Here is a 26,553-nt window from a genome sequence, read left to right as displayed (position 1 = left end):
GGGGGGGGGGGGGGGGGGGGGGGGGGGGGGGGGGGGGCGGGGCCTCACGCGTCATGAGCTGCTGCAGTCTCCTGAATGGGGAGCTGACTTTAAAAGCTCTGAGCCCCAGAGGAGAGGCATTTTAATCGATTAACCGAATAATCGATTATTCAAATGAAATAGTGCCTGCTCATCAAGTTCAGATAATCGAAGTTCCCCTGTAGTCCCTTTTACCAGCATTTGGCCATATCCCTTCTCATTCTTCCTATTCATATACCCATCCAGGTGCCTTTAAATGGCGCAATTCTACCAGCCTTCACCATGAATGGGGCAGAGGGCAGTGATAATCTACATCATAAAGTACTTAAAGAAGTGGCCCTTAGAAATGACTGATGTATCGGTGGCCATTTTTCAAGGTTCTATATTTCTGGAATAGTTTCTTTGGATTGGAGTGGATCTAATGTCAGACACCTGTTTAAAGGAGGAGATAGGGAGAAACCTAAGTAATTATAGACTGGCTAGCTTAACATCAGTAATGGGGAAAAAGCAGGAGTCCATTATAATAGAATTTAAGAGCAGAGCAGTTGAATAACAGTGTAGCATCAGACAGAGTTAGCATGGATTTAAAAAGGGGTATTATGTTTGACAAATCTACTGGAATGTTTTTAGGGTTTAGCTAGCCAAATTGATAAGGGGGAGCTCATGGATGTGATTTACTTAGACTTTGAAAAGGCTTTCAATAAGGCCCCACATAAGATATTGGCATGAAAAACTAATGGGATTGGACGTAATTTACTGACATGAATAGAGAATTGGTTGGCAGACAAGAAACAAAGAATAGGAAAAAGAGGATCTTTTTCTGAGTGATAGCCAGCGCTTGGGCATATATTTTGATATTTTTATTCTAAGGATATGGGGTAGGCAATTTAAGACTGAGATGAGGAAAAATGTCTTCACTCAGAGAGTGGTATGCTGTGGAATTCTCCATCACCGAACATAATTGAGCCTAAAATATTGAACGTTTTCAAGAAGGAATCAGATATAGTTCTCAGGACGAAAGTGATAAAATGATATGGGGAGAAAGGGGGGACAGGGCACTGATCATATGATCATATTGTATGACACAGCAGGTCTGAAAGGCTGAATGGCCTATTCTTGCTCCTATTTTCATATTTCTGAAATTATCTATTTCATTGGAGAAGCTAAATGTACTATCTCAATTTTTCAGATGATACAAAGCTGTGCAGGGGGTTGAGCTGTGAGCAGGATGCACAAATGCTTTAGTGTGATTTGGACAAGTTGACTGAGTGGGCAAATGCATGGTAGATGAAGTATAATATGGATAATTGTGAGGTTATTCACTTTGGTAGCAAAAACAAGAAGCCAATAGATTGGGAAAGAGGCAATTGCAAAGAGACCTGGTGTCCTTGTACACCAGTTGCTGAAAATACGTAAAGAGGTGCTGTGTACAAATGGTATGTTGGCTTTCACAGTGAGAGGATTTGATTACAGAAGCAGGGATGTCTTGCTACAATTGTATAGGGGCTTGGTGAGACCACACCTGGAGTATTGTGTGAAGTTTTGGTTTCCTTACCTGTGGAAGGATGTTCTAGCTATGATTTGAATTGATTTGATTTGATTTATTTATTGTCAAATATATCTTGCCACAAAGTACAGTGAGAAGTGTTGTTGGTGTCACTATGCTCTGGCGCCATCTTAAAACACAGTATAATAAAGCAAAACTTAGAATATAAAGGTTCAAAAATGAAGATATAAAGGAAGTGTTCAACTTTACAATCTTTCTTGTTAAATGCTCTGTCATTGGCCATGGGCCAGGTGGCCAGGCATGAATCCCCTTTGCTGCGCTGCCACCTTAGAATGAAGGTCACCGCTCTTTGGTGCCATCTCACCTCCACCTTTGCCCTTGTCACTATGAGTCCTCACCGGAGCTCATCAATGCAGATATCACCAATGCTGCCAGATCCTGAAGTCGCCCAAACGGGACTCTGCCGCTGCCATCAGTCCACTTTGAGCCCAAACTTATCTCCGCCTCCACGAATCTGTGCTGAACCACACACTGCTAGGATCCAAGCTCATCTCCACAGCAGCAGCCATGAGTTGGCACTAGGACTGTCTTGATGTTGCAAGAACCTGCCAGGAACCAAAACTCTCCTCTGATTCCGCTGCCATAGGTCTGCACTGCTGGAGCTACTTGAGGCCCTGCTGCTAGGCCAACTTGAGTTCGTGCTGCTGGGCCTACTTCAGCCCTTTTGCTGGGTCTACTTAAGTCCCTGCTGCTGTGTCTACTTGAGTCCCTGGCTAGTTAGTCTACTTGAGTCCCTGCTGCTGGGTCTACTCGAGTCCCTGCTGCTGGGCCAACTTGAATCCCTGCTGCTGGGCCAACTTGAATCCCAGCTGCTGGGCCTAGTTGAGTCTCTGCTGCTGGGCCTACTCGAGTCTCTGCTGCTGGGTCTTCTCAAGTCCCTGCTGCTGGGCCTATATGAGTCTCTACTGCTGGGCCTACTTGTGTCCACGCTGCTGAGCCTACTCAAATCTGTGCTGCTGGGCCTACTTGAGTTCCTGCTGTTGGGCTACTCGAGTCCTTGCTCCTGAGGCTACGCAAGCCCCCGCTGCTGGGTCTACTCGAGTTCCAGCTACTGGGTGTATGCGAGTCCATGTTACTAGGCCTACTCAAGTCCCTGCTACTGTGGCTTAGACATATTCGCGCTGCTGGACCTACTCGAGTTTGAGCTGCTGGACCTACTCGACTTTGCGCTGCTGGGCCTACTCAAGTCCGCACTGCTGGTCCTACTTGAGTCTGTGCTGCTGGTCCTACTTGACTCTGCATTGTTGGGCCTACTCGCCGATGCTATCGCCGCAACCCAACTCTTCACCGAAGGATGAGTATAATAAAATAGAACATAAAAGACACGAGAGAAGAGAGAATAAAATGAAAACAAACAAAAAGAAAAGTCGGCGGAGTAGATGGGCCCTGGGCTCAGAAGCCCTACTCCACCACTATCTCACCGGAAGTAATGGAGTGAATGCAGGCATGGAAATGTAAAAAAAACACATTCTTTCATAACACAATTTAGTCTATAAACTATTAGACAGCTTTATTGAACAGTAAATAAATATATGAATGATAAGTACAAACAAATAGTAGATGTATACATTTATATACTTGAGCGCATCTTCTCAGGATATTAAAAACAATAAAATGGTTTCTCTTGCATCACACACGGTAGATTAAAACTTTGAAATACAATGACAGTTCATTGTTGGCCTTCTCTTATCTATGATGACTTCAGAATAACTACTGAGCTGGGCATAGACTTTCAAATATAAATCCATATCAAACTCTTTGTACCTCGAAATTTGTTCTACAAACAGAATGCCATTACAAATTACCCACTCCCCCGACACCCCTGAACCCCCATTGACCTGATTCAAACCTAGCTTCCTATCCTATAACAAGCTCAAAAAGGTTCACAGCATTTTGCAGTTCCACCAACTGAGGTATTACAAACCCCTATGAGATGCTCTTGTGCATTCCTAAAGGTAAGGTACATTTCTTTGTGGTCTGAGAAAGCACCTCACATTAAGTCACATTTAAAGTGACTGCTCGCCTTCTATACGAAGATATTAAAATATATTGCTTGTCATTTTATCACAAATGTGACTCCAGCTCTCTATATCATGCATATCAAATGGTCGCTTGAATTTATTTATAATGTTTTAGATAAAAAGTTAATACTTTGAATACACTATCAGTCTCTGATATGTATCACAACAGAGACAGTTCTTTCTCTACAGCCTTTACAAGCCGACACTATTGTACAATTTATATTTTTCTAAAAAAATTTATCAATTCAATAATTTCAGTGACAAGCAGCACAGAATAGTGTCTGTATGTTGTGACATGATGTATAGATTTACACTTGAACTACTTCCCAGGATACTCATACTGTGCTAGATTTATTCAGACACTCAAGTAGAATGCTCATAAGCCTGGAAGAGACTACATTTCAACATAAATCTTGATAACATGCAAGGCAATAGACAAGCTGGCAACTTAATCAAAGTCTGGTAATGGTTACTGCCATATGCTCTCGCAAACAGCAGCAATTATTGTTGGTGTGAGCTTTTCTTTTAGGAAAACATGATCAAACTATGCTGAATTTTATAGACAACAATTTTGTAATGCAAGTCAAAGCTTTTAATTTCATCATATCTGTGTCAGATTTAGGGCAATCTAAATTGAGCCCCTTTGTCCAATTCTCTCCTTATAGACCTGTATTGTTTTGCTTCAATTACTTATCCATACTTCCCTTTAAATATGCAATTGTTGCTTTCACAACTACTGCCTGTGGCAAAGCATTACTGACTGTGGCAACTCTCTGTATATTGAATTTCTTCAATCTTCACTCCTTGCTCTCTTTCCAATTGACCTCTCTTCATTGATTTTCCCAACCAGAATTCTCCTACTCAGCTTCTCAAAATCCTCTATTAGGATTGCTGATAGCCATCTTAGCTGCTATGAAACTACTATCAGTGCCTCTTCATCCTTGTGAATCTACACGCTATATGAACTTAACGGCCTTTTTTCAATTAGGTGACCAAAATCAACACCACCAGCAATTCAATATTTTAGATTGATACAATGCTGCTGAACTAGAAAGATATCCCTTGTGTTTCACAGAAATGCAGTAAGAAATGGATGTTAAGCCAAGGAGAGAGATATTATAAGCAGTGAGTCACAAATGCTTGAAAAGGGGGCAGTATTCAAGATGGTCTTAACATAGGAAAGGGTTTGAGAAGGTGGGGTTTAGGCAACTGAAGACATAGCTGTGAATAAAAGCATTGGACTCGTAACATTGATGCTGTTTCTCCGCGGATGCAGCCAGACCTGCTGACTTTCTCCAGCATTTTCTGTTTTTAATACAGATTTCCAGCACTTGGAACATTTTACTTCTGTGTGGCTGTGAATACTAAGTTATTTGAAGGGATGGGATTCCTGAATCAGAGGAATAGCAAATTTGGAAATTCATGTCTTTGAGGTGCAAGGAACTGGAGGGGCTGGAGAATAAAGACGAGAATTTTCACTTGGAGACACTGTTGAACTGTGATTCAAGATCGGTGAACAATGATGGAGGTGATGATTGAAATAACTCCACAGAGACCAGCATCATGTCACCAGGTCACCCTTTATTTACAAGTTGAGAGTCCTTGACACTGATCCAGCTCCCTCAGAGCCAGTTCCCAGACTGAGTCTGACATTCCTGTTTCTATCTGTCAGCCAGGGCTCCCTGATTGGACTAGATTAACAGCCCCAATCAGGGAACTCATATTCTAAGAGGTACACCTGGCCGACCTTGTTACGATCGATGAGAATGTGCAATATTGTACGGAACTGTGGTACCAGAGCTTTTCAAGAGTTAAAGCTTATGGAGGATGGTAGAAAAAATAAGACTGTAAAGACATGCTCAAGTCAAATATTTAAAGAAGTTTTCTACAGGGAGTGGTGTGAGATCAGCAGCAGTTCTATGGAGCTGGAAGCTAGCTGTCTTTTATTTAACAATAGTATTGGACTGAAACTCAGCACAGATTTGAATAGAGTCATGAGGTTTTAAATTTCTTTTTATTCGTTCTTGGGATATGGCTGTTGCTTGCTGCACCAACATTTATTGCCCATCCCTAATTATCACTTCAACTGAGTGGCTTGCTATGGCTATTTCAGAGGGCAGGAAAGAGCTCACCACATTTATCTGGGTTGGAATCATGTATAGGCCAATCTAGGTAAAGATAAGAAATTTCCTTGTCTAAAGGAACTAGTAAACCAGCTGGATTTTTTACCACAATCAGCAACGGCTCCATGGTTACCATTAGGCTTCCATTTTTTTGAAGAATCCAGATTTCCACTGATTCACCTTCTGCCATGTTCAGATTTGAACCCATCCCTCCAGCTTTGGTCTCTGTACTATTAGCTCAGTGACAATATCACTATGTCACCATCTCACCTGAAATATTTGATAAAGGCTGGGGAAGTAGATAGAATCAGTGAAGAAGGAATAGTACATATGGCAGAGTCCAAAAAAATGACTTAGGTTTCCTAATATTCAGCTTAAGGCTGGGTGTCAAATCTAACAGAGCAGCAACATTGGAAAAAATGAGAGAAGTGGTAGAGTGGTTCAGTTGGAACACACTGGGGAGAAATTTATTCTTGTGGTATTGCTTCAGAAGCACAGCGTCAGTTCCCCAGAGACAGTCAGCACCATGGTTCACCACCTGCAGAGTCCATTGATTTAATAGTCGATATTATGGAAAATTGCCACATGAAGGAAGGAAAGAGCAGTTGATCGAACCATCTGTTTCCAGGGAATTAATGTAGGGTGCATGGCAAAGTGGCAGGGAATTACCATATTCTGCTTGGCAAAGTGGCAGTCCCCAAAATAAATTTCAGTCCCCTTTCTTTCTGAAAATCTATACACACACATGTGCTGCAATTACTTTTATTCATATGGTCACTTATTAAAACGAAAGTACTCATATATGTCAAATATGACTTGCCTGAGAAACTCAGTGCTGAATCTCAATTATTACTCAATGCAACTGTAAATGGTCATAACCTATAATTCATAGCAGCTTATGCTGGTTATCAGTTTAATTAACTAAGGACGAATAAATGAGAGTACTCGTAATTTATCTTGGAAACACACACACACAAAATTCAGGTCACTAGTTAGCAAGGTGGGAATACCTTTAACCTCCTCCCTCCTCCCTATCTTTTGTCTTAGCCTGCTGGAAAACTCACCTTGACCTCTTTCCACCTATCACATTTCCGACGCCCCTCCCCCAAGTCCCTCCTCCCTATCTTTTGTCTTAGCCTGCTGGAAAAGTCTGACCTATCACCCTTACCTTGACCTCTTTCCACCTATCACATTTCCGACGCCTCTCCCCCAAGTCCCTCCTCCCTATCTTTTGTCTTAGCCTGCTGGAAGACTCCAGGGACATACCTTTAACCTCCCTAATCTGTGAACAATGAGGTCAGTTGCAGTTCCCTGTGACTATTCTTGCTGAATCTAAAGAAGCCTGTGTGCATTCTGGACAAAATCACAGCCCTCTTTAGTTTTTAATGTGTAGTGTTTGATGTAACATTGCATAATTGCATACATATCTAGCAAAGGAAGTTACTCATGGAGCTATTTTTGCCATTCAATGGGTAACTTCCTGTTGACATCTAGCAGTTGAAAATTAAGGAGTAAAAACAAAAATGGTTTCAGTACCACCTGGTGCATTTACGCACTGAATCATGAGGGAGACAAGTCAATACAAATTTTGCAAATGATATTTGAGCTACAGCTGAATTTCATATAGTCATGTCACAGTATGAAGCTTACATGTAGACACAAAGGAACAATTGCAAAAGCTAGGGCAACCCATGGGTACGGGTGAGTTATAAACAATTTATTATTGTTTGAAGGCAAGCAATATTATTTGATCAACTTAATTCATCCTAAGCAGTCATGTGACTTTCACATCTAAATGTATTCTAAAATGTGATAAACTGGATAGATAGTCCTATCAGAAGTTCATTCAATATAATAGTTTTCAAGCATAACTTTTAAGATCTTAAACAATCTAAGTCCACATTGGACATCAACTTCAAAAAGATTTCAGAGTTATCAATGCTAATGATTTTGCTTTTATCTTTTGGCATCCACTATTAGCCCAAAGCACTTATATTATCAAGTACAATTCATAAAGGTTGAGCTTTCATTCCATTGGATTAAGGGCTGCCAGTACAATGTAAACAATTTCTTTAAATGACCCAAATGACGCATTTTAGTTGCAGACTCCAATGTGCACTGCTTACCCCTGCCAACCATTTGACCTTTTCATGTGACAATCTCAAGATGGCTATTGTTGAATTGATTGTGTTCTTTAAAATTGTGAGACACATTTGAGTGAGCAGGTTTGTAAGCAGATTGTAAAACAATACTCACCCACTGTTAATCTGCCAGTGATTTGTCCTTCAGAGTTACGAGCATTAACAGTCACATTCTGTGAAGAATCCACAAGCAAGGGGGAATCCTGCAGGAATTAAAAAAAAGGCATTTGCTTTGAATATTTAGGTATTTTGTGGAGAAAAAAACTGACCAAAGCATCCTATACAGGGGCTAACATTACCAAAGAATTATTAAATAGAATACAAACACCAAAACTAGGAACAGGAGGAGGCCATTTAGCTCCTTGAGCCTGCTCCACAATTCAATATGATCATGGCAGATATTGTATCTTAACATCATTTTCCTGCATTCTCCCCGTACTGCTTGATGCTTTTAAGAACTAAATATTTATCAAACTCTTATTTGATTATACTAAATAACCTAGCCTCCACACCCTTCTGCGATATCAAATTTTACAGGTTGATCACATTCTGAGTGAAGAAATGTTTCCTCATCTCAATCCTAAATAGCCTACACCATATCTCGAGGCTATGACCCCGATTCTAAACTCCCCAACCAACGGAAACATCCCCCTGCATCTAGTTTGTCTTGTCATGTTAGAATTTTATACACTTCAATCAGATTCCCCTCTTATTCCTCTAAACTCAAGTGAATCCAGGCCCAGTTGAACCAACCTGTCCTCATTGTATAGTCCTACCATCCCTGACATCAACCTATTGAATCCCACTATGGCAATGTATTCAAATGAATGTGCATGTTACGAGTATTGCTCTGGTAAATGGGAGTAAATCCCCAAAGTAATAATGGAAGACATTGACAGCTTAGTCAACAAACTAACTGAAGTCAGGATCACCAATTTGTTATACCAGCTATCCAATTTGCAATAGCTCTGAAACAAATAAAAGTGGTTATCAAATGTTTCCATAATGGGAATCCATTTAGACCGTTTATCACAAAATAGTGAGTATGAAAATTGCCCCAATTAATTTTATTCTTTTGTCCTTTGTTTTTAACATGCAATATGTAAAGGCAGCACATCACCAAATTTAGAAAGATTAGTCAAAATAAATCAAAAGTTCATGACTGACTAATGTCATTTTACAAAATTATAATACTTCAAAAATAATTCTCTATATACTGTGTCAATTTTTATTCAGCTCTAATGTTCTCAATAGATTATTGCAGTGATGACATTTTAGAATGCAGTAATTTGAAGAGAAGCAAAAATGTAATGTTTGTAATTACAAAGTGTGGATTCAAGCTATCAACCTTGAATGTAGGATTTTAATAATTGACTTATTAGCTGTCAGCTTTTTAAAGGTATTCAGGCAATTATAAGCATTAATACATTTGAATAAACTTGTGTAATAAAAACAGAAAATTTTCCATCTTCAGCAGTTGTTGTCTGCAAAGAAAGAAGGCCGGTTAAGACATTTTTTATATGAACTTATCAACTGAATAGACTAGACATGTTTGAAAAAACGTCATCTGACAGAGACAGCAGGATTTTGGTTACTATCTCTTCTTCCAGTGTTACACTCTCTCAATATTGCCACCTATCTCGATTATATGCTCAAGCCATTGAAGTAAAGCCTGAACCAATGACCTCCTAATTCAAAGAACAGAGTGTGACCAATGAGGCAAGTGCGACTCATTTTCAGGGAGAATAATGGAACTTAGGAGATTCCCTTCTCCAAAGAAAGGTGTGCTTTTTGACCTAGACAAATATTACATGGCTTTCAAAAAGGAGGTAGAGCAATCATTTAACATTAATGCTGGATGCTAATGATTTCACTAGTTCCTTTACTCCCAGGCTTGTTCATGAGAATGCACAAGAAACGATTTTAAATATCCCATTAAAAATATATAAAGCTCTCAGACTTGATTGTTGAACATCTTTGAAGTTCTGACCTCAATTCCATCTTTGAACATGTATTAAAGTATAACACAAAAATTACAATAGAGTCAAACACAGGCATCATGTTCAATATTCTAAATTTCTTGTCATGAAATTTTAAATCTTGCATAACCCTTTTGGAGACTTATAAATGTCCTTGAGAAACAGAGAAAATGAAATGAAAACCATGCAGATATTGCAATGAATTGGCCCTATTCAATCTTGAATTGCTGAGCAATACCCTATCAGTAAAAGCACAATTTACTACTAGATTTTAAACCTTTTGTAGAGATATTCCTTAAAAATCTTAATGTGGATTATTATTCAACCAAGACATTGAGAACAAGTTACACACTCCATCTTATATAATTATTAAAAAGGAGAATAAAATAACAGATGAAACATGTTAACAAAAAATAAGACTTGACATTTCATAATTTCAGCACGTGCAAAGTGACAAAAATATGAAGGCAAACTTTTACTGTTTAACAACTTCAGTGTTTCACCATTATTTAACAAAATCATGCAGATGTTCTTAAGACTTCTGCAGATGGGAATTATGAGAACAACGTGATACTCACGTTTCTTTTCTATTTTTTCACATCTTAACCCAACTTTTCAAGTTCACAACAGTGGTGAGTGCTGGACATGTTGGTGAGTTAGGAGTTAATAACTAAATGAAAATAAAGTATATTCATAACTATTAGACATCCCAAAGCTCTTTACTGTCAATGAAGCAATTTTTGAAGTGTGGTCACTATTGTAATGTAGTTACCATGACAGTCAATTTGCGCACAATAAACTCTTACCAAAGAGGAGTAAGGATGGCAGAGCAGGTTATGAGTTGCAATTGCAAAATGTGGGTGCTTTGAGGTGATCCAGGATGGACATATCTGCAGTAATTGTTTTCAAGTGCAGGAAGTTCAGTTTAGAATTTATCAGCTGGAGGCCAGATGGCAGACGCTATGATGCATTAAGGAGGGAGAATGTTACCTAAGCACTTTGATCCAGGAGATGGTCACACACTTGGGTATTTTGATTTGGTCAGTGCTCACTGACAGCAAGGTAGGATTATGAGTGAGTTAGGTACAGGGACTCAGAGGGTGCCTTTTCGGGGAGCCTCAGCCTTTGCAGTTGTTCCATAGACTCTAAGTCTTTGCAGCCTGTATGAATGAAAGCAGTGACCGCAGGGTAATTAAGCAAACTGATCATACCACCAAAGTCTGAAACCCATTCAAGCAGTGTGAGTTAAAATGAATGTATGTAGGAGGGGAATAGGTAGGGAATACATATTATTCTCTTTTTGTGAAGAGTTTGAGTCCAAATAGCCTGCCAGGATTTGGGAGGTTTGCAGTGGAATGGATAGAATTTAGTTGGCTTGATCCATGCAGGTACCAGTAACATAGGTAGAACTAGGGGAAAGACATTGTGCTAAGGGATTATGAGGCGCGAAGGGCTCAGCTATTAAAATAGAAAAGTAGGCTGAATCAATTGCTCTTTACTTAAATGTGCATAGAGTTCAGAACAAAATAGATGAATTAACAGCACAAACGCACATTATTGGGTGCAATTTTATAGTCATTTCAGAGATATGGTTATGAGGAAATCAAAGCTGACAACTGAACACTCAGGGGTTTGTGACCTTTCATAGGACAGGAAGAAGGGAAAGGTATTGGGATAGATTTGTTGTATTGGGGTAGCTTTGCTGTATGAGGTGGAAGCAATGCAGGAGCAAGAAATGGTCTTGGATTGGATGATGTAGAATCTTTCTGGGTAGAGGTAAGAAATAACAAGGGGAAGAAGACTCTGGTGGGAGTATAGCTTTTCTTCAGAACAGAGAATAAATCTATGGATAATGAGAGTATGTAAAATAATACAGCACATTAATCATGGGTAACTTTAATTTTCATGTAGATTGAGAAAATCAAATTGGCAAGGGTGGCCAGTAAACGGTTTCCTCAAGCAATATGTTACAGATCCAGCAAGGGATCAGACTATTTTGTAATGCATAATGGGCCAGTGTAATGAATAATTTCAGAGTAAATGATACCTAGGCAACTGTGAATATAACATGATTGAAGTCAGCATTCAGTTTGAAAGGGAGGAACCTGGGTCAGAAACATTGGAGCTGAGAGCAGAGTTGGCTGGAGCAGATGAGGAAAAGAGTTCAGCAGAAAAGACAGTTGAGAGCAGTGACAAACAGTTCCAGACTCACAGCAGAGTTAAATCTCAGTGAGAAAGAAGGATTCGAGGAAGATGGATAAGCTGATTGTGGTTAACCAAGGAAATTAAGGAGAGTATCAAATTAAAAGAAAACAAACATACAGTAGAGCAAATATCAGTGGGTAAGCCAGATGATTGAGAAAGTTTTAAAAGCCAAGAAAGGGAGATCAAATGAATAATAAAGGGGGCAAAAACAATCTGAGGGCAAACTGGCAAGTAATATAAAAGCAGAGTAAAAGCATCTTTAGATATAGAAAAAGGAAGAGAGAGGACAAGATGAATGTGTTATAGGCAAGTTTGCGAATGACAGAGAAATAGTGCCAGAAGGGGACTAGTCAGTGTAACACACAGAGTCTGTAGAGGGTGCATATACAGGGTAAGTGAGTATGCTAAGTTTTAGCAGATGTAATATAATGTGGGAAACTGTGAAGTTAGGCAGTGTGAACAGATGAACAGAGGAGCTGAATATTATTTAGATGAAGAATGACTGCAAAACGCTGCAAAGCATAGAGATTTGGTAGTCCTTGTGCATGAATCATATAAAGCTAGGATATAAATTCATTGGGTTATAGGGACGACAAATGGAATGTTGGCCAGTATTTCAAAGGCAGTTGCATACAAAAATGGGGAAGCCTTGCTAAAATATACAAAGCACTAGTTAGACAACACCTGGAATACTATAAGCAAGGAGAGATATATTGGTATTGAAGGCACTCACGGGTTTTCTTATGAGGAGAAGTTGAGTACTTTGGGCTTGTATTCATTGTGGTTTAGAAGAAGGAGACCTGATTGAAACTTGGTAAAATTCTTAGAGAGGGTACATACTCAAAGGTTGTTTTTCCTTTTGGGAGAGTCTAGGACCAGAGGAATAATCTCAGAGTAAGGTGGCACCTATTTAAGATATAGATGATGAGGAATTTATTCTTTCAGATGGTAGTGAATCTGTGGAGTTCTTTATCATAGAGACCTGTTGAGGCAGGTTTGTTAAGAATATTTGAGGCTGAGACAGGCATTTTTAATCAGTAAAGGAATCAATAGTAATGAGGAACAGGCAGGAATGTGGAGTTGAGGATCATCAGATGAGCCAAGATCTCATTGAATGGTGGAGCAATCTCAATCGGCCAAATAGCCCACATTTTCTCCTGTGCTTTACATTTTTATGGTGGTTGAGAGTGATTTGGGTGTCTTGGTACATGCATCACAAAAGTTAATACAGGTGTTGGAGACCTAAAATGAGAGAACTCTAAATTACTTCATTGTACAATACTGATTGATCAACTACAAACCTTCATAAACCTTGCATCAACTACACTATATGAACTTAGGCTGTACTGTACTGAATATCAGCATTGGAAACCAAAGAAGAAAGGACATTGATTAACAATTGACTCAATTCTGTTTTACCGCCAAAACTCCTTTTTAAAAACTTCAGTTCCAAATAAGTGTGTTTAGACTCAAAACGTTGATTTGTTAAAATATTAATCATCCAGGCCCTTTAAAGTTTCAAAACTTTGAGAAGACAAAGTGTCACAAACATTGTAAAATTGATAGACATCAGACTGGCGGGGATGTCCATCAAGCTAGAGTGCAGCTCTTTTAATTATTTAATGTTTGTCTGGGCAAATTATCATACTGAAGATCTGCTCAGAATCCAGAAAATCACTCGATAATTGAAATATCTGAACCCCTGCATGAGTGACAGGTCTATTGAATTATACAAAATTATGAACTATCCACCCACCATAATAATAAGCATTTCCTTAAAGATCCTAAAATGAAGACCTTTTGGTCTTGTTTCGATTGTTTTCACAACCCCTTTCCCTGATGATTGTAATTGTTCTCTCCTGATGACCTCCTGATTCATAAGTATTTCTGGGATGTTATTTGTGTCTTCTACGATGAAGAAAGGCACAAAATATCTGTTCAACATTTAATTCTCCAGACTCCTCACTAGAGGACAAACAGCCACTTTAGTTGTTCTTTTTTAAGTCCTTTTCTTCCTTCAGCTTCTTGAATCATTCCATTGTCTAGAAATGGTATTTTTCTTTCAAGAAAACTAAATCATATGTGATTTCTATCTTTAATTGCTTTGTGACTGGCTGTCTTTTAGAGTTTTTGAAATTGAAGCCTTATATAAATTGAATATGTTGAACTCTTTACCCTGTAAACACATCATACGTTTTCTTAGGTTAAACTAATGCAAGCTTTCATATTATACACCGGTGTAGCATATTAGCTATACTGTGTTTGAAAAAATACTTCTGAAGTATCCATGTTGTGTGCTTGACGACTTAGATGGAATTTTATATAACATGCAATTTAAATAAAAGTAAACCTGAAGCAAACATGGTTACAAAATCTTGACAGAGATGTTTCAATCAATTCAAGTACTCTGTTTCTACTTAGCTTACATTGAAAACTTGTTTCAGTTTTATTCATAATGATTTTTTCTCTCTTTGTCATTTTGCTAATTTAATTTGGTTGCTTCTGTTTTTTTCTTTCAGTTCTTACCTGTTTTCTAGACAACCTGTTGATCTGGTAGAGTTGACTCAAAAATCCCATGGGGTTACGACAACAATGCATTTTCATGAATAAATTGTTTCAGGCAGTGTGCTGGGATATAGTTTGGTTGCTTCTGTTTTTTTCTTTCAGTTCTTACCTGTTTTCTAGACAACCTGTTGATCTGGTAGAGTTGACTCAAAAATCCCATGGGGTTATGACAACAATGCTCATGCATTTTCATGAATAAATTGTTTCAGGCAGTGTGCTGGGATATAGTTATCTCCCATCGATGATGAATACAGGAATTTAAGCAGTCTAGAAATGCTGATTATGTTTCTGAATGAAAATATGACGTGACTAAATATGCTGCTATTGTTTGGAATTAATAATTTTCACCAGTCTGTTTGCAAATTGCCCTGAATTTAAATGCTGGTTTTATCTGTTAATAGCTTGAAACTTTTAAAATTTTCATACATAACTAAAATGTTCGCTGGTCAGATCTTCTGCACAATGGCAATGCTAGGGCAATCATTGTTGAGGGTGAAAACACTTATCGCTGTACCTTCCTTCTTCATTGCAGATAGGTCCCTAGTGCAGTCATCTATAGGGAGCAATGGGAAAGCTGAGCTGTGGGATAGTCACATCACCTTTTTACCACACTACTTGCCATATTCGTGTATGTTATTAATGGTGTTGGGGTTTCTAATGGGTCGGTAAGCAGGTGAGTGAGTCGGTCAGAGAGTGAGTGGGTACATGGGCAGGTTGGGAGGGGTTGGATAGTTAGATTGGAGATGGACAGTTTTTGGGGCATTTTTAGTTGGGTCTATAAGGTGGGATTCTAGATGAATGGCTGGCCGCTTGGAGGTGGATGGTTGGTTCCCTTTGTCAGAGCTTCAGAGTGGGACAATACTAGTATCATTGAAAGTGTAAACCTCTGAAGCAACGACTGTACATTTGTAGGCATCAGGGTATTCAAAGATTTCTGATTTGGGCCCGTATGTCTCTAACTTTCTTCCTTCAGGTCAGGTGTCAGGACAACCCAGAGCTTAATACTTACTGGAACAAATTTCAGGCACCAATACATAATATATTGAGGCAGCAAATTCTAGTTTTCATTTTCCCTGAAATAGAAATGCAGACTAACATTCAGCATGCTTATCCCTTTTCTCAACTGAGGATTTATAAAATACAGTAGGAATTGAGAATATCAAATTTTACTGTCAAGAAATTGGAGGCAATAGTCCATGTCACTGCATTGTAAAGCAGTGTTCTTGTCAGTAGAATAACTAGCTATCTTTGTGCACAAAACACTTGAGCTTAGAATATTAGGTGGCAATTGTATTTGGAGACAACTATCACATTTATAATCCTATACAGTTGTACCAACTTACTAGCAAGTGTCTGCAAAGAGGAATTAAATTCACACATCCAGTTAGATAGTGAGATATCAATGTACATCTTGTTGCTGATTTCATGATTCCCAATGGATTTGTGTCAGCAATTTGGATGCATGTCATTTTAACTAGGACAGTTGAAATGGACTGAGATATTCTTGTTTTACACGATGATTTTTACAAAACTCAGAGCCAAACAGCAGTAAATTTGGTGTGAAATTGCTATTTAAGCCAAATATTAGAGCAGTCTCTCCACTGTTAACTACATCAATATAGTATGTGTATTGTGACAATTGTTTTTGTACAAACTATTACTACATGTGGAGAAATTGATTTTCCCATATTAACAATAGCATGGAGTACTGTTATTCTCAGTGTCAAATATAAAGTTATCTCAAAATATTATGTAAACAGTTGACAAATTACAATATTCTATCATAGAAATCATAGCAGCAAAAATGATAATGTTATAGTGATACAGCTAGTTAACTGGGACAAATAATGTGTAGTTATGAACAGAGCTGTTCCAAACATGTGGTTTCTTGTGTCTTACATAAACTTAACTGGTAAGGAACACATTTTCTTGTAAGAAACAGCTGTTTGGGACTGTCTGTAAATGGTATATATTAGAAAAGTTTATTATTAAGCACGAGAAATAAATGGAAGTCAGGAGTAACAAAATAAAGTAATATAAGTAAGCCATAGCAGGATAAGGGAAGGAGAATAAATCTAATGTAAGGGAAGTAAGTTTATGACTAAGACAAAGCATGGCAGGCAGCTCAGTTCCAAGTTTTACATAACCTGCAGCACATGGGAAATCTTAGACATTCCTTATAGTCTGGATAACCACATCGGCATGAAGTGCCATTAGTTTGATCAGCTTCAGCACTGGGTTTTCGAACTTGAGCATCAGCTGGAATTGAAGAGTTTTGTCGTCGGTGTATTTTTAGATGTGGTTATCCCGCAGCTTAATGAGGTGCAGTCAGGGAAGGAGTGGATGACCAAGAGTCAGAAAAAGGGAGGCAGGCAGGAAAGCCCCAGGAGTGCATCACACTGAGGAATATTCTTCCGTGTAATAAAGTGGTGACAATAATGGTGCCCTGGGGAGTGCAGCCACAGCCTGGTGGTACACGTGAGGAGCTGAAACAAATGGAGAACATTAGTAGAAGGAGACTCAATAAGGACGGTACAGGCAGACATTTCTCCAGCTACAGAGGTGACTCCAGGATGGTGAGCAGTCAGTGATCCTGGTTCTCATTAGAACCAATGCCACAGATAGTAAGAAGCATGCGGTCCTTCAGCAAGAATTTAAGGAGCAGGCAGAATAATATACAGCAAGACCCCAAAGATTATAATCTCTTGTTTAGCCACATGCTAGTGAATATAGGAATAGGCAGCCAGAACAAATGAATGCGTGGCTGAAGAGTTGGACTGGAGAGAGGGCTTCAGATTTCTTTGTCACAGGGTCCAGTTCTGGGGAAGGTGGAATGTAAAAAAATGGTATAAAAGAGATAACATAAAGTTCTCTGCTGAATGCAGATTGTTCAACATCAGAAAGGGGAAGGTCAGAGGGTATAGTGAGTCCATGGCATGAAGTGAGACTAGATGAAGGGATAGAGTTGGAGAGCAGGGAAGGGGATAAAGATGCACATCCCGAGAGATGTTGGTACTTATGTGTTTTGGAGGTTGCATTTCTTAACTCCTGAAAGAAGAAGAAAAGGGGTTTTTTTGTTAAAGCATCAAGTAAGATAAAGAATTAAATGGAATGGGAGACTGGGGCAGTTTTAAGATATCATGAAGCAATGCTGATGGAGAGCGAAGTCAAGAGTGTGCATGTGGAGATGAATGGCACTGAGTGTGGATCTCTGGAGAGTTGTTTGTTTCGGAGATACCTGTTATTTTGATAGGGTAAGTAACATGAAGGATGGAGCTTCAGTTGGAATCCATGCAGGGTAAGGCAGAGCCCAGAACATTCTCTGAGGAAGCAGGTGTGGCTGTGAAAGTGAACTTTGATAAATACCTTATCTAACACTAGGAGGGAGATAAAAGGCAATGAAGGTGAATAACCCACAAGATTCAAACACAATCTTGTGTTTGAATTTCAGTTCTGGAGAAGTATCGTACTGGGCTTGCAACAAGCACTCGGTTTCTCTCCTCATAGATGATGCCAGACCTGAAGAGTTTCTTCAGCATTCACTGTATTTCCCCTCAAACATAAAGTTGCTTTTCAGGGCCAGTGAAGATGTTAACAGTCATAGTGAACTTAGTACATGATTAAAAACCATGTTTCATCTCATAAGGTGCAAAGTTTTTCAGGATTTTTGTGGTGAGACATATAACATTCGAAGGAAGTACTTATTAAGTCAAGATTGAAAGGACGATATACTTTGTGGGAATGTTTATAACGCACATTACGGAGCTTTCTGCACTCACTGACTGAACATTTTGAATTTCTCTGTCCTTCTGCATGCTTAAATTTCTGAAGTTGTTGGTAATGTCAGTGGATGGATAATGGAAATTGTTGAGGGTTTCAGTCACTACTGAAGCTAAATCCAGGACATTTTTTGCACTTTGGAATGTCTAATTCTTAGAAATGGCCGAAGTACAGGTGAGTTTGATAAATAGGGGATTGTCATCACATTTTAAAATGTAAGAAATATAAGATGGACCTGAATGTCACAGGAGTGTGGGCCATTCAATCATTAATAACATCAACGCATCCATCAGAAACACAGTGAATAGATATTGTATTTCTATAAGTAAAATTACCATTTGTAAGGCACACCAAGAGCCTCTTTAAATGCTTTAAATAATTTGTTGTGTTAAAAATACCATACTCAGAGGTAGGCAGGCAAGTGGAATTGAGGTCATGATCAGATTAGCTGTGACTCAGATTCATAGAGACATGCAGTACTGAAGAGGCCCTTTGGCACATGGGTCTGCGAGACAAAAACCCATCACACTCGCCCCATCTTCCCATATTACATCCATAGCTTTAATGTGCTGGCATTTCAAGAACTCACCCAAATACTTTTTAAAGGTTGTGAGGTTTCCCATGTCTACTATCCTCCAAGGCATTAAAATTACACCCCCTCATTATTGACCCTCAACTAAATGGAACAGCTGCTTCCTATCCATGCCCCTCACAATCTTATAAATCTCAATCAGGTCTCCCCTCAGTTCCCTCTGCTTTAAATAAAATAACCCATCCAGCCTTTCCTCATAGCTAAACTGCTCCAAGCCAGGCAACGTCCTGATGAATCTCTTCTGTACCCTCTCCAGTCAATCACATTCTTCTTATAGTGTATTGATCAGAACAGCACACAGTACTCTAGTTGTGAGTGTGGTGCTGGAAAAGCACAGCAGGTCAGGCAGCATCCGAGGAACAGAAAAATCAACATTTTGGGCATAAGCTCTTCAACAGGGAATCTGAAACGTCGATTCTCCTGCTCCTCAGATGCTGGCTGACCTGCTGTGCTTTTCCAGCACCACACTCTTGACTCTGATCTCCAGCATCTGCAGTCCTCACTTTCTCCTAGTACACCGGTTATGGCCAAACCGAAGTTCTGTACAGCTCAAACACAACCTCGCTGCTCTTCTAATCTAATCTGTGTCAACTGATAATGGTAAGTGCCCCATAAACGTTCTTAACTACTCCATTACCTTGTCCTCCCACCTTCAGGCATTTGTGGTCAAGCACTCCAAAATCCCTCTGTTCCTCTGAGCTTCCTCCCTCGTCAGGTCCACATCCCCCAACAACCCAACCTCCACTCCCAGCACCTGCCCCTGCAATCGCAAGAAATGCAAAACTTGCGCCCACACCTCCCCCCTTACTTCCCTCCAAGGCCCCAAGGGATCCTTCCATATCCACCACAAATTCACCTGCACCTCCACACACATCATTTATTGCATCCGCTGCACCCGATGTGGCCTCCTCTATATTGGGGAGACAGGCCGCCTACTTGAACTCAGATTTCTCCAGTTTCCTCATTTCCCCTCCCCCCCCCTTGTCTCAGTCAAATCCATCGAACTCAGCACTGCCTTCCTAACCTGCAATCTTCTTCCTGACCTCTCCCCCCCCACCCCAGTCTGACCTATCACCCTCACCTTGACCTCCTTCCACCTATCGCATTTCCAACGCCCCTCCCCCAAGTCCCTCCTCCCTACCTTTTATCTTAGCCTGCTGGACACACTTTCCTCATTCCTGAAGAAGGTCTCATGCCTCAAATGTCAATTCTCCTGCTCCTTGGATGCTGCCTGACCTGCGCTTTTCCAGCAACACATTTTCAGCTCCTTCCTAATGTCCTGCCATTCATTGAGTACTCCCTTACCTTGTTACTTCTTCCACACTGCATCACTTCTCACTTTTCAGACCTAAATTCCGTCTGCTACTGATCTGTCCACCTGATCAGTCTGTTTATATTCCTCCAGTAACCAAAGACCTTCCTCTGCACTCACTTTCGTAAACTTACTTATCCTCCCTCAAACATTCTCAACTGCATTATTTATATATATTACAAGCAATAAGGGACCCCCCCCCCCCATGTTACACTGGATACTATGTACTTTTTTCTTCTTTATCAGTCTCCCATGTGAGACCATGTCAAATGCCTTGCTGTAATTCATATGAACAACATCAACTGCACCACTCTCATCTTACACAGCCGGTCACATCCTTGAAAAATTCAATCAAATTTATTGGGCATGACTTCTCTCAGACTTGGCCATGCTGATGATGCTAATTGAATGGCAGAGCCATAAAATGGCCAATTTCTGAAACAAAGTGGTGGAGGAACTCAGCAAGCCTGGCAGCATCTGTAGAGAGAAGAAGAGTTAACAATTAATATGACAATAAAGGTTATTCTACGCTAAAGTTCGAGTCCAGTTATGAAGGGTCACTGCACTTGAAGTGTTAACTCTGTTTCCTTCTCACTACAGCTGCTGCCAGACCTGCTGAGTTTCTCCAACACTTTGTGTTTTTGTGTCAGAGTTTCTCCATCCGCAGTTTTTTTTCTGAATTCACATTTTTTTAATGTTCGGATAGGCATATGCAGCTTCATTCTAACAAACTAAACGTGGTTTAAATGCTCATGTCTGAGTCCTTAGCATTACGTCTTATTGCTTGCTGCCTAAATAGATTTGAATGCCTTGCAATTATAAGGCTTTATCTTCAAATGATACCAGAGATTTCCTTCTGAAGTGAACTTTATTTGTTTTGACATTCTGTAGATCACTTTGAAGTGTAAGTTTGATTGGCAGCTTTATCTGAATTGGATAAATATGTTTTACTTCCCTTTGTTCTCAATATCATCAAAGGAATTTGAAAATGCATTCAGAGTTTACTGCACCAAATTTCCACTCATTCTGAAGATGACAATGATTTATTTGATTCATTTATTTGATTTTATTTATTTATTGTCATGTGTATTTTGTTATAAAATGCAGTGAAAATGTTACATAGTGTCACTACTCTCCAACACCATCTTAAAACACAGAAAATAAACCAAAACATGGAATATAAAGGCAGAAAAATAAAGAAGCAAAGAAAAAGTGTTCAACTTTACAGTCCTTCTTGTTAAGTGCTCCACCATGGACCATGGGCCTGATGGTCAGGTTATGGTGCCCTTTGCTATGCTGATAGAACATACTGGGAACTCAATGGTAATAGAGTGCCATGTAAGACATAATGAACTGTGGGACTGATTTTCCTACATTGGTAATGTGTGTGTACCACATTGGAAATAGGCTGCACCTGGGAATATGAATAAGTACCAGAATTTCCTGCTGATTCTCAGCTGCTTATTGAGGGCTGGCTGTGTGCACATGTAATGGTGCAGATGGATTCCTACGAACAACAAATTTGTGTACACTCAGGTCTTTAAGGCCTGACAGATACATGGGGCATGAACAAAGGAGGATACCCAGGTTCAATAGGCCTTGGGTTTCTTTCAAGATGGTAAGTGACTTGTAGCTGTAGATACAGTATTTTAAAAAGGTGAAAGAATAAACTTTGAGAAAGTCTTTATTTGAGATGGTTTCACCACATTCACAACTTCACTGCAATGCTTGTTCTTGCTGTTTTTTAAGTTATACTCTTAAAATACTATTGATTTTCTGTACATCTGATGCAGCTGGCTTATACCATTGTGACAGACCATGCACTGGGCTAGCACTTAATATAGAAGAAAAGGATGATCCAGGATAAACTGTCAATATGGATCACCAGGTGGTGAACAGACACAGAGCAATGTGAGAGCATTGGCTGCGGCTAAAGAAAATAGAACGCTTATTTGGCCTCATGTATCTCTAGGCACAGGAGCAACTATGTTTACATCTTATATGACAGGTATGCATAACATAATAAAGCAAGGAAAACAAAGGCTACTGCGATGATACTGTCACTTCAACAAGGTTATTTTGTCCTTGAGTTGTTTTCAAAAGAAGTCATAAAGGCAGAGGTGCCGAAATGTCTGAAAAGGCCCTAGTTTAACAATGGCAGGGGAGTGACCGATTCTCCCATTTCAGATTTTGTTTCTAGTTTGGTTTAGTTGCAGCAGAGAATCTGGTTCCATGCTTCAGCAGATGATCCCTGGCTGACTTCTCTCTGAAATCTCTTCTACCTGTAAGAACCTATGTTTGAATTTACATTTTGGCAAGGGATATGTTTATGGGATGTTATGAGAATTGGGTCACTCCCTCCTTAGTAAAGTTGCAGTATTGAGTCGGTTAAGTTTTCCAGTAGTTGAGTTATTCTAAATTCTTTGAGGAGAAAGTGAGGGCTGCAGATGCTGGAGATCAGAGCTGAAAATGTGTTGCTGGAAAAGCGCAGCAGGTCAGGCAGCATCCAGGGAACAGGAGAATCGACGTTTCGGGCATAAGCCCTGGACAAACTTTCCTCATTCCTGAAGAAGGGCTTATGCCCGAAACGTCGATTCTCCTGTTCCCTGGATGCTGCCTGACCTGCTGCGCTTTTCCAGCAACACATTTTCAGCTTATTCTAAATTCTGTTTTCTTTTGCTCGTGTTTCAACTGGAGTGTTTAAATAAATTCTGTTTTGCTTAAAGCCTGTGGTTTTACCAGCTGCATCACACATGGAATGTCTAGTTCACATCAGTTACTAAAACAAGAAAAAGTTAGGGTCCAGGCTACCTTCTTCAAATATTTTGAGGGGGTCTGGCCTGGTCCATAACACTACACAGATTGATAAAGTCACCATTGATGAGCAGCCGAAGATTGTCGGAAGGTACCAGCAGTGGTGGACCCTCCACCAGACAGAAATGTATCAAAACTAGCTGGATGAAATATCTGACAGAAACCATGGCAGAGCGAAATGGACATTGCACCACATATGAAGACAGTCCCAGAGAAATCACTAATTCAGTCAGAAGAGACAAGATAGGACACATTTTGGTAATACCTCTGATCAAGAGAGAAGACAGCCTGTGGCATGCAGCTCAGTATATTGTCCACCTCACAATCTCTTTTGTATGTATCCTGAAATCCTGAAGTCTACATTCCTTTAAATCTGCTTTCACCATCACCAATTTCTACTGTGTCAGTCTCCTCAAATTAACAAACAACTTCTCACCAAATGAAATACTACACTTTATCTTATTATTCATTCATGGGATGTGGGCATTGCTGGCTAGCTGAGAATTTATTGTTCTTACCTAATTGCTGCAGTGCAGATGATGGTGAGGTGCCGTTTGGAAGTACCGCAGTCCATGGGGTGTAGGGATACCTGCAGTGCTATCAGAAAGAAGGTCCCAGGGACACCTACAGTGCAATTAGAAATAGGGTTCCAAGGATACCTAAAGTGTTGTCAGAAATAGAGTTCCTGGATTACCTATAGTGAGAAAGAGGGTTTCAGGATTACATATAGTGCTGTTAGAAAGAGAGTTCCAATATTATCTGAGGTTTTGTTAGAAAGAGAGTTCCAGGATTACACACAGTGCTGTTAGAAAGAGGGTTCTAGGATTACCTACGCTGTAGTTATAAAGAGGGTTTCAAGGTAAACTACAGTGTTGTTAGAAAGAGCGTTCCAGGATTATCGATAGTGCTGTTTGAAAGAGGGCTCCAGGATTATCTATAGTGCTGTTAGAAAGATGGTACTAGGAAGACGTACAGTGTTGTTAGAAAGAGGTTCCAGCATCACCCACAGTGCTGTTAGAAAGACACTTCCAGGATTACCCAGAGTGTTGTTATAAAGAGGGTTCCAGAATAACCTATAGTGCTGTGAGAAAGAGGGTTCCAGGATTATCTACAGTGCTGTTAGAAAAAGGAAAGAGGGTTCCAGGATTATCTACAGTGCTGTTAGAAAAAGGGTTCAAGGGTCACCTATAGTGTTGTTAGAAAGAGGGTTCTAGAGTCATCTACAGTGCTTTTAGAAAGGGGTTCCAGGGTCACCTACAATGTTGTTAGAAAGAGGGTTCCAGGATTACCTACAATGTTGCTAGAAAGAGGTTCCAGGATGACCCACAGTGTTGTTATAAAGAGGGTTCCAGGGTCACCTAGAGTGCTGTTAGAAAGAGGGTTCCATGGTTACCTACGGTGCTGTAAGAAAGAGGGATCCAGGGTCACCTACAGTGTTGTTAGAAATTAGGTTCCAGGATTATGTACAGTGCTGTTAGAAAGAGGGTACCTGGATCACATACCACCTGATGAAGGAGCGTCGCTCTGAAAGCTAGTGTGCTTCCAATTAAACCTGTTGGACTATAACCTGGTGTTGTGTGATTTTTAACCTTGACCACATACAGTGTTGTTAGAAAGCGGGTTCTAGGGTCACCTACAATGCTGTTAGAAAGAGGGTTCCAGGATTACCCACAGTGTTGTTCATAAGATGGTTCCAAGTTCACTGACAGGACTGTTACAAAGAGGGTCCCAGGATTACCCACAGTGATGTTAGAAAGATGGTTCCAGGATTACCTACAGTGCTGTTAGAAAGAGGGCTACAGGGTGACCTATGGTGTTGTTATAAAGAGGGTTTCCGGGTCACCTACAGTGCTGTTAGAAAGAGAGTTCCAGGATTAACTACAGTGCTGTTAGAAAGAGAATTCAAGGATTACCTATAGTGCTGTTCGAAAGAGGTTTCAAGAATTCTCTACATTGCTGTAAGAAAGAGAGTTCAAGGGTCACCTACAGTGTTGTTAGAAAGAGGGTTCAAGGGCCACCTACAGTGCTGTTAGAAAGAGGTTCCAGGATTACCTTCCGTGTTGTTAGAAAGAGGGTCCAGGTATACTTATCGTGGTGTTAGAAAGAGGGTCCCGGTATACTTATCGTGGTGTTAGAAAGAAGGTTTTAAGATCACCCACAGTGTTGTTAGAAAGAGGGTTCCAGCGTCATCTACAGTGCTGTTAAAAAGTAGGTTCCAGCATTACCTGTAGTGCTGTTTGAAAGGGGGTTCCAGGATTACCGACAGTGCTGTTAGAAAGAGGGTACCTGGATCACATACAGTGTTGTTAGAAAGAGAGTTCCAGGATTACCCACAGTGTTGTTAGAAAGAGGGCACCAGGAATAACTATAGTATTTTTAGAAAGAGGGCTCCAGGGTCACCAGCAGGGCTGTTAAAATATGGCTCCAGGATTACCTACAGTGCTGTTAGAAGGAGGGCTCCAGGGTGAACTATAGTGCTGTTAGAAAGAGGGTTCTAGGATGACTCACAGTGCTATTAGAAAGAGAGCTGCAGGATTCCCCACAGTGCCATCAGAATGAGAGATCCAGGGCCACCTACATTATTATTTGAAAGAGGGTTCGAGGATAACCTATAGTGCTGTTAGAAAGAGGGATCCAGGATGACCTACGGTGTTGTTATAAAGAGGGTTTCCAGGTCACCTACAGTGCTGTTAGAAAGAGAGTTCCAAGTTCATATAGTGTTGTTAGAAAGTGGGTTCCATGATTACCTACAGTGCTATTAGAAAGGGTGTACCAGGATTACCTACAGTGCTGTTAGAAAGAGAGTTCCAGGATTACCTAGAGTGCTGTTAGAAAGAGTGTTCCAGGATTACCTATAGTGCTGTTAGAAAGAGGGTTCCAGGATTACCTATAGTGCTGTTAGAAAGAGTGTTCCAGGATTACCTACGGTGTTGTTAGAAAGATGGTTCCAGGGTCATCAACAGTTCTGTTAGAAATAGTGTCCAGGATTACCTACAGTAATGTTAGAAAGAGGGTTCTACAATTACCTACAATATTGTTAGAAAGAGGGTTCCAGCGTCATGTACAGTGCTGTCAAAAAGTAGGTTCCAGGATTACCTACAATGTTGTTTGAAAGAGGGATTCAGGATTACCTATGGTGTAGTTATAAAGAGGGATTCGGAGTCACCTACTCTGCTCTTAGAAAGGTGGTTCCAGGATTACCTACAGTGCTCTTAGAAAGGTAGTTCCAGGGGGAACTATAGTGCTGTTAGAAAGAGGGTTCCAGGATCCCTCATAGTGCTGTTAGAAAGAGGGCTCCAGGATCCCTCATAGTGCTGTTAGAAAGAGGGCTCCAGGAATACCCACAGTGCCATCAGTATGAGGGATCCAGGGCCACCTACAGTGCTACTTGAAAGAGGGTTCAAGGATAACCTATAGTGCTGTTAGAAAGAGGGTT

General features: G+C 40.1%; 1 protein-coding gene across 3 annotated transcripts in view; it reads right to left on the bottom strand.

Annotated features, from left to right (window-relative positions):
* Positions 1 to 26,553, bottom strand: part of sgcg (sarcoglycan, gamma) — a 661,907-nt gene that overhangs the window by 191,394 nt on the left and 443,960 nt on the right. For all 3 annotated transcript variants that reach the window (XM_043691949.1, XM_043691948.1, XM_043691947.1), the window contains one exon: positions 7,986 to 8,073. In XM_043691949.1, coding sequence (XP_043547884.1) covers positions 7,986 to 8,073 — 88 coding nt within the window. The remainder of the gene's footprint in view (positions 1 to 7,985; positions 8,074 to 26,553) is intronic.

Source organism: Chiloscyllium plagiosum, chromosome 6 (assembly GCF_004010195.1).
Source record: "Chiloscyllium plagiosum isolate BGI_BamShark_2017 chromosome 6, ASM401019v2, whole genome shotgun sequence".
NCBI lineage: Eukaryota > Metazoa > Chordata > Chondrichthyes > Orectolobiformes > Hemiscylliidae > Chiloscyllium > Chiloscyllium plagiosum.
This window is presented reverse-complemented; position numbering and strand designations above follow the sequence as displayed.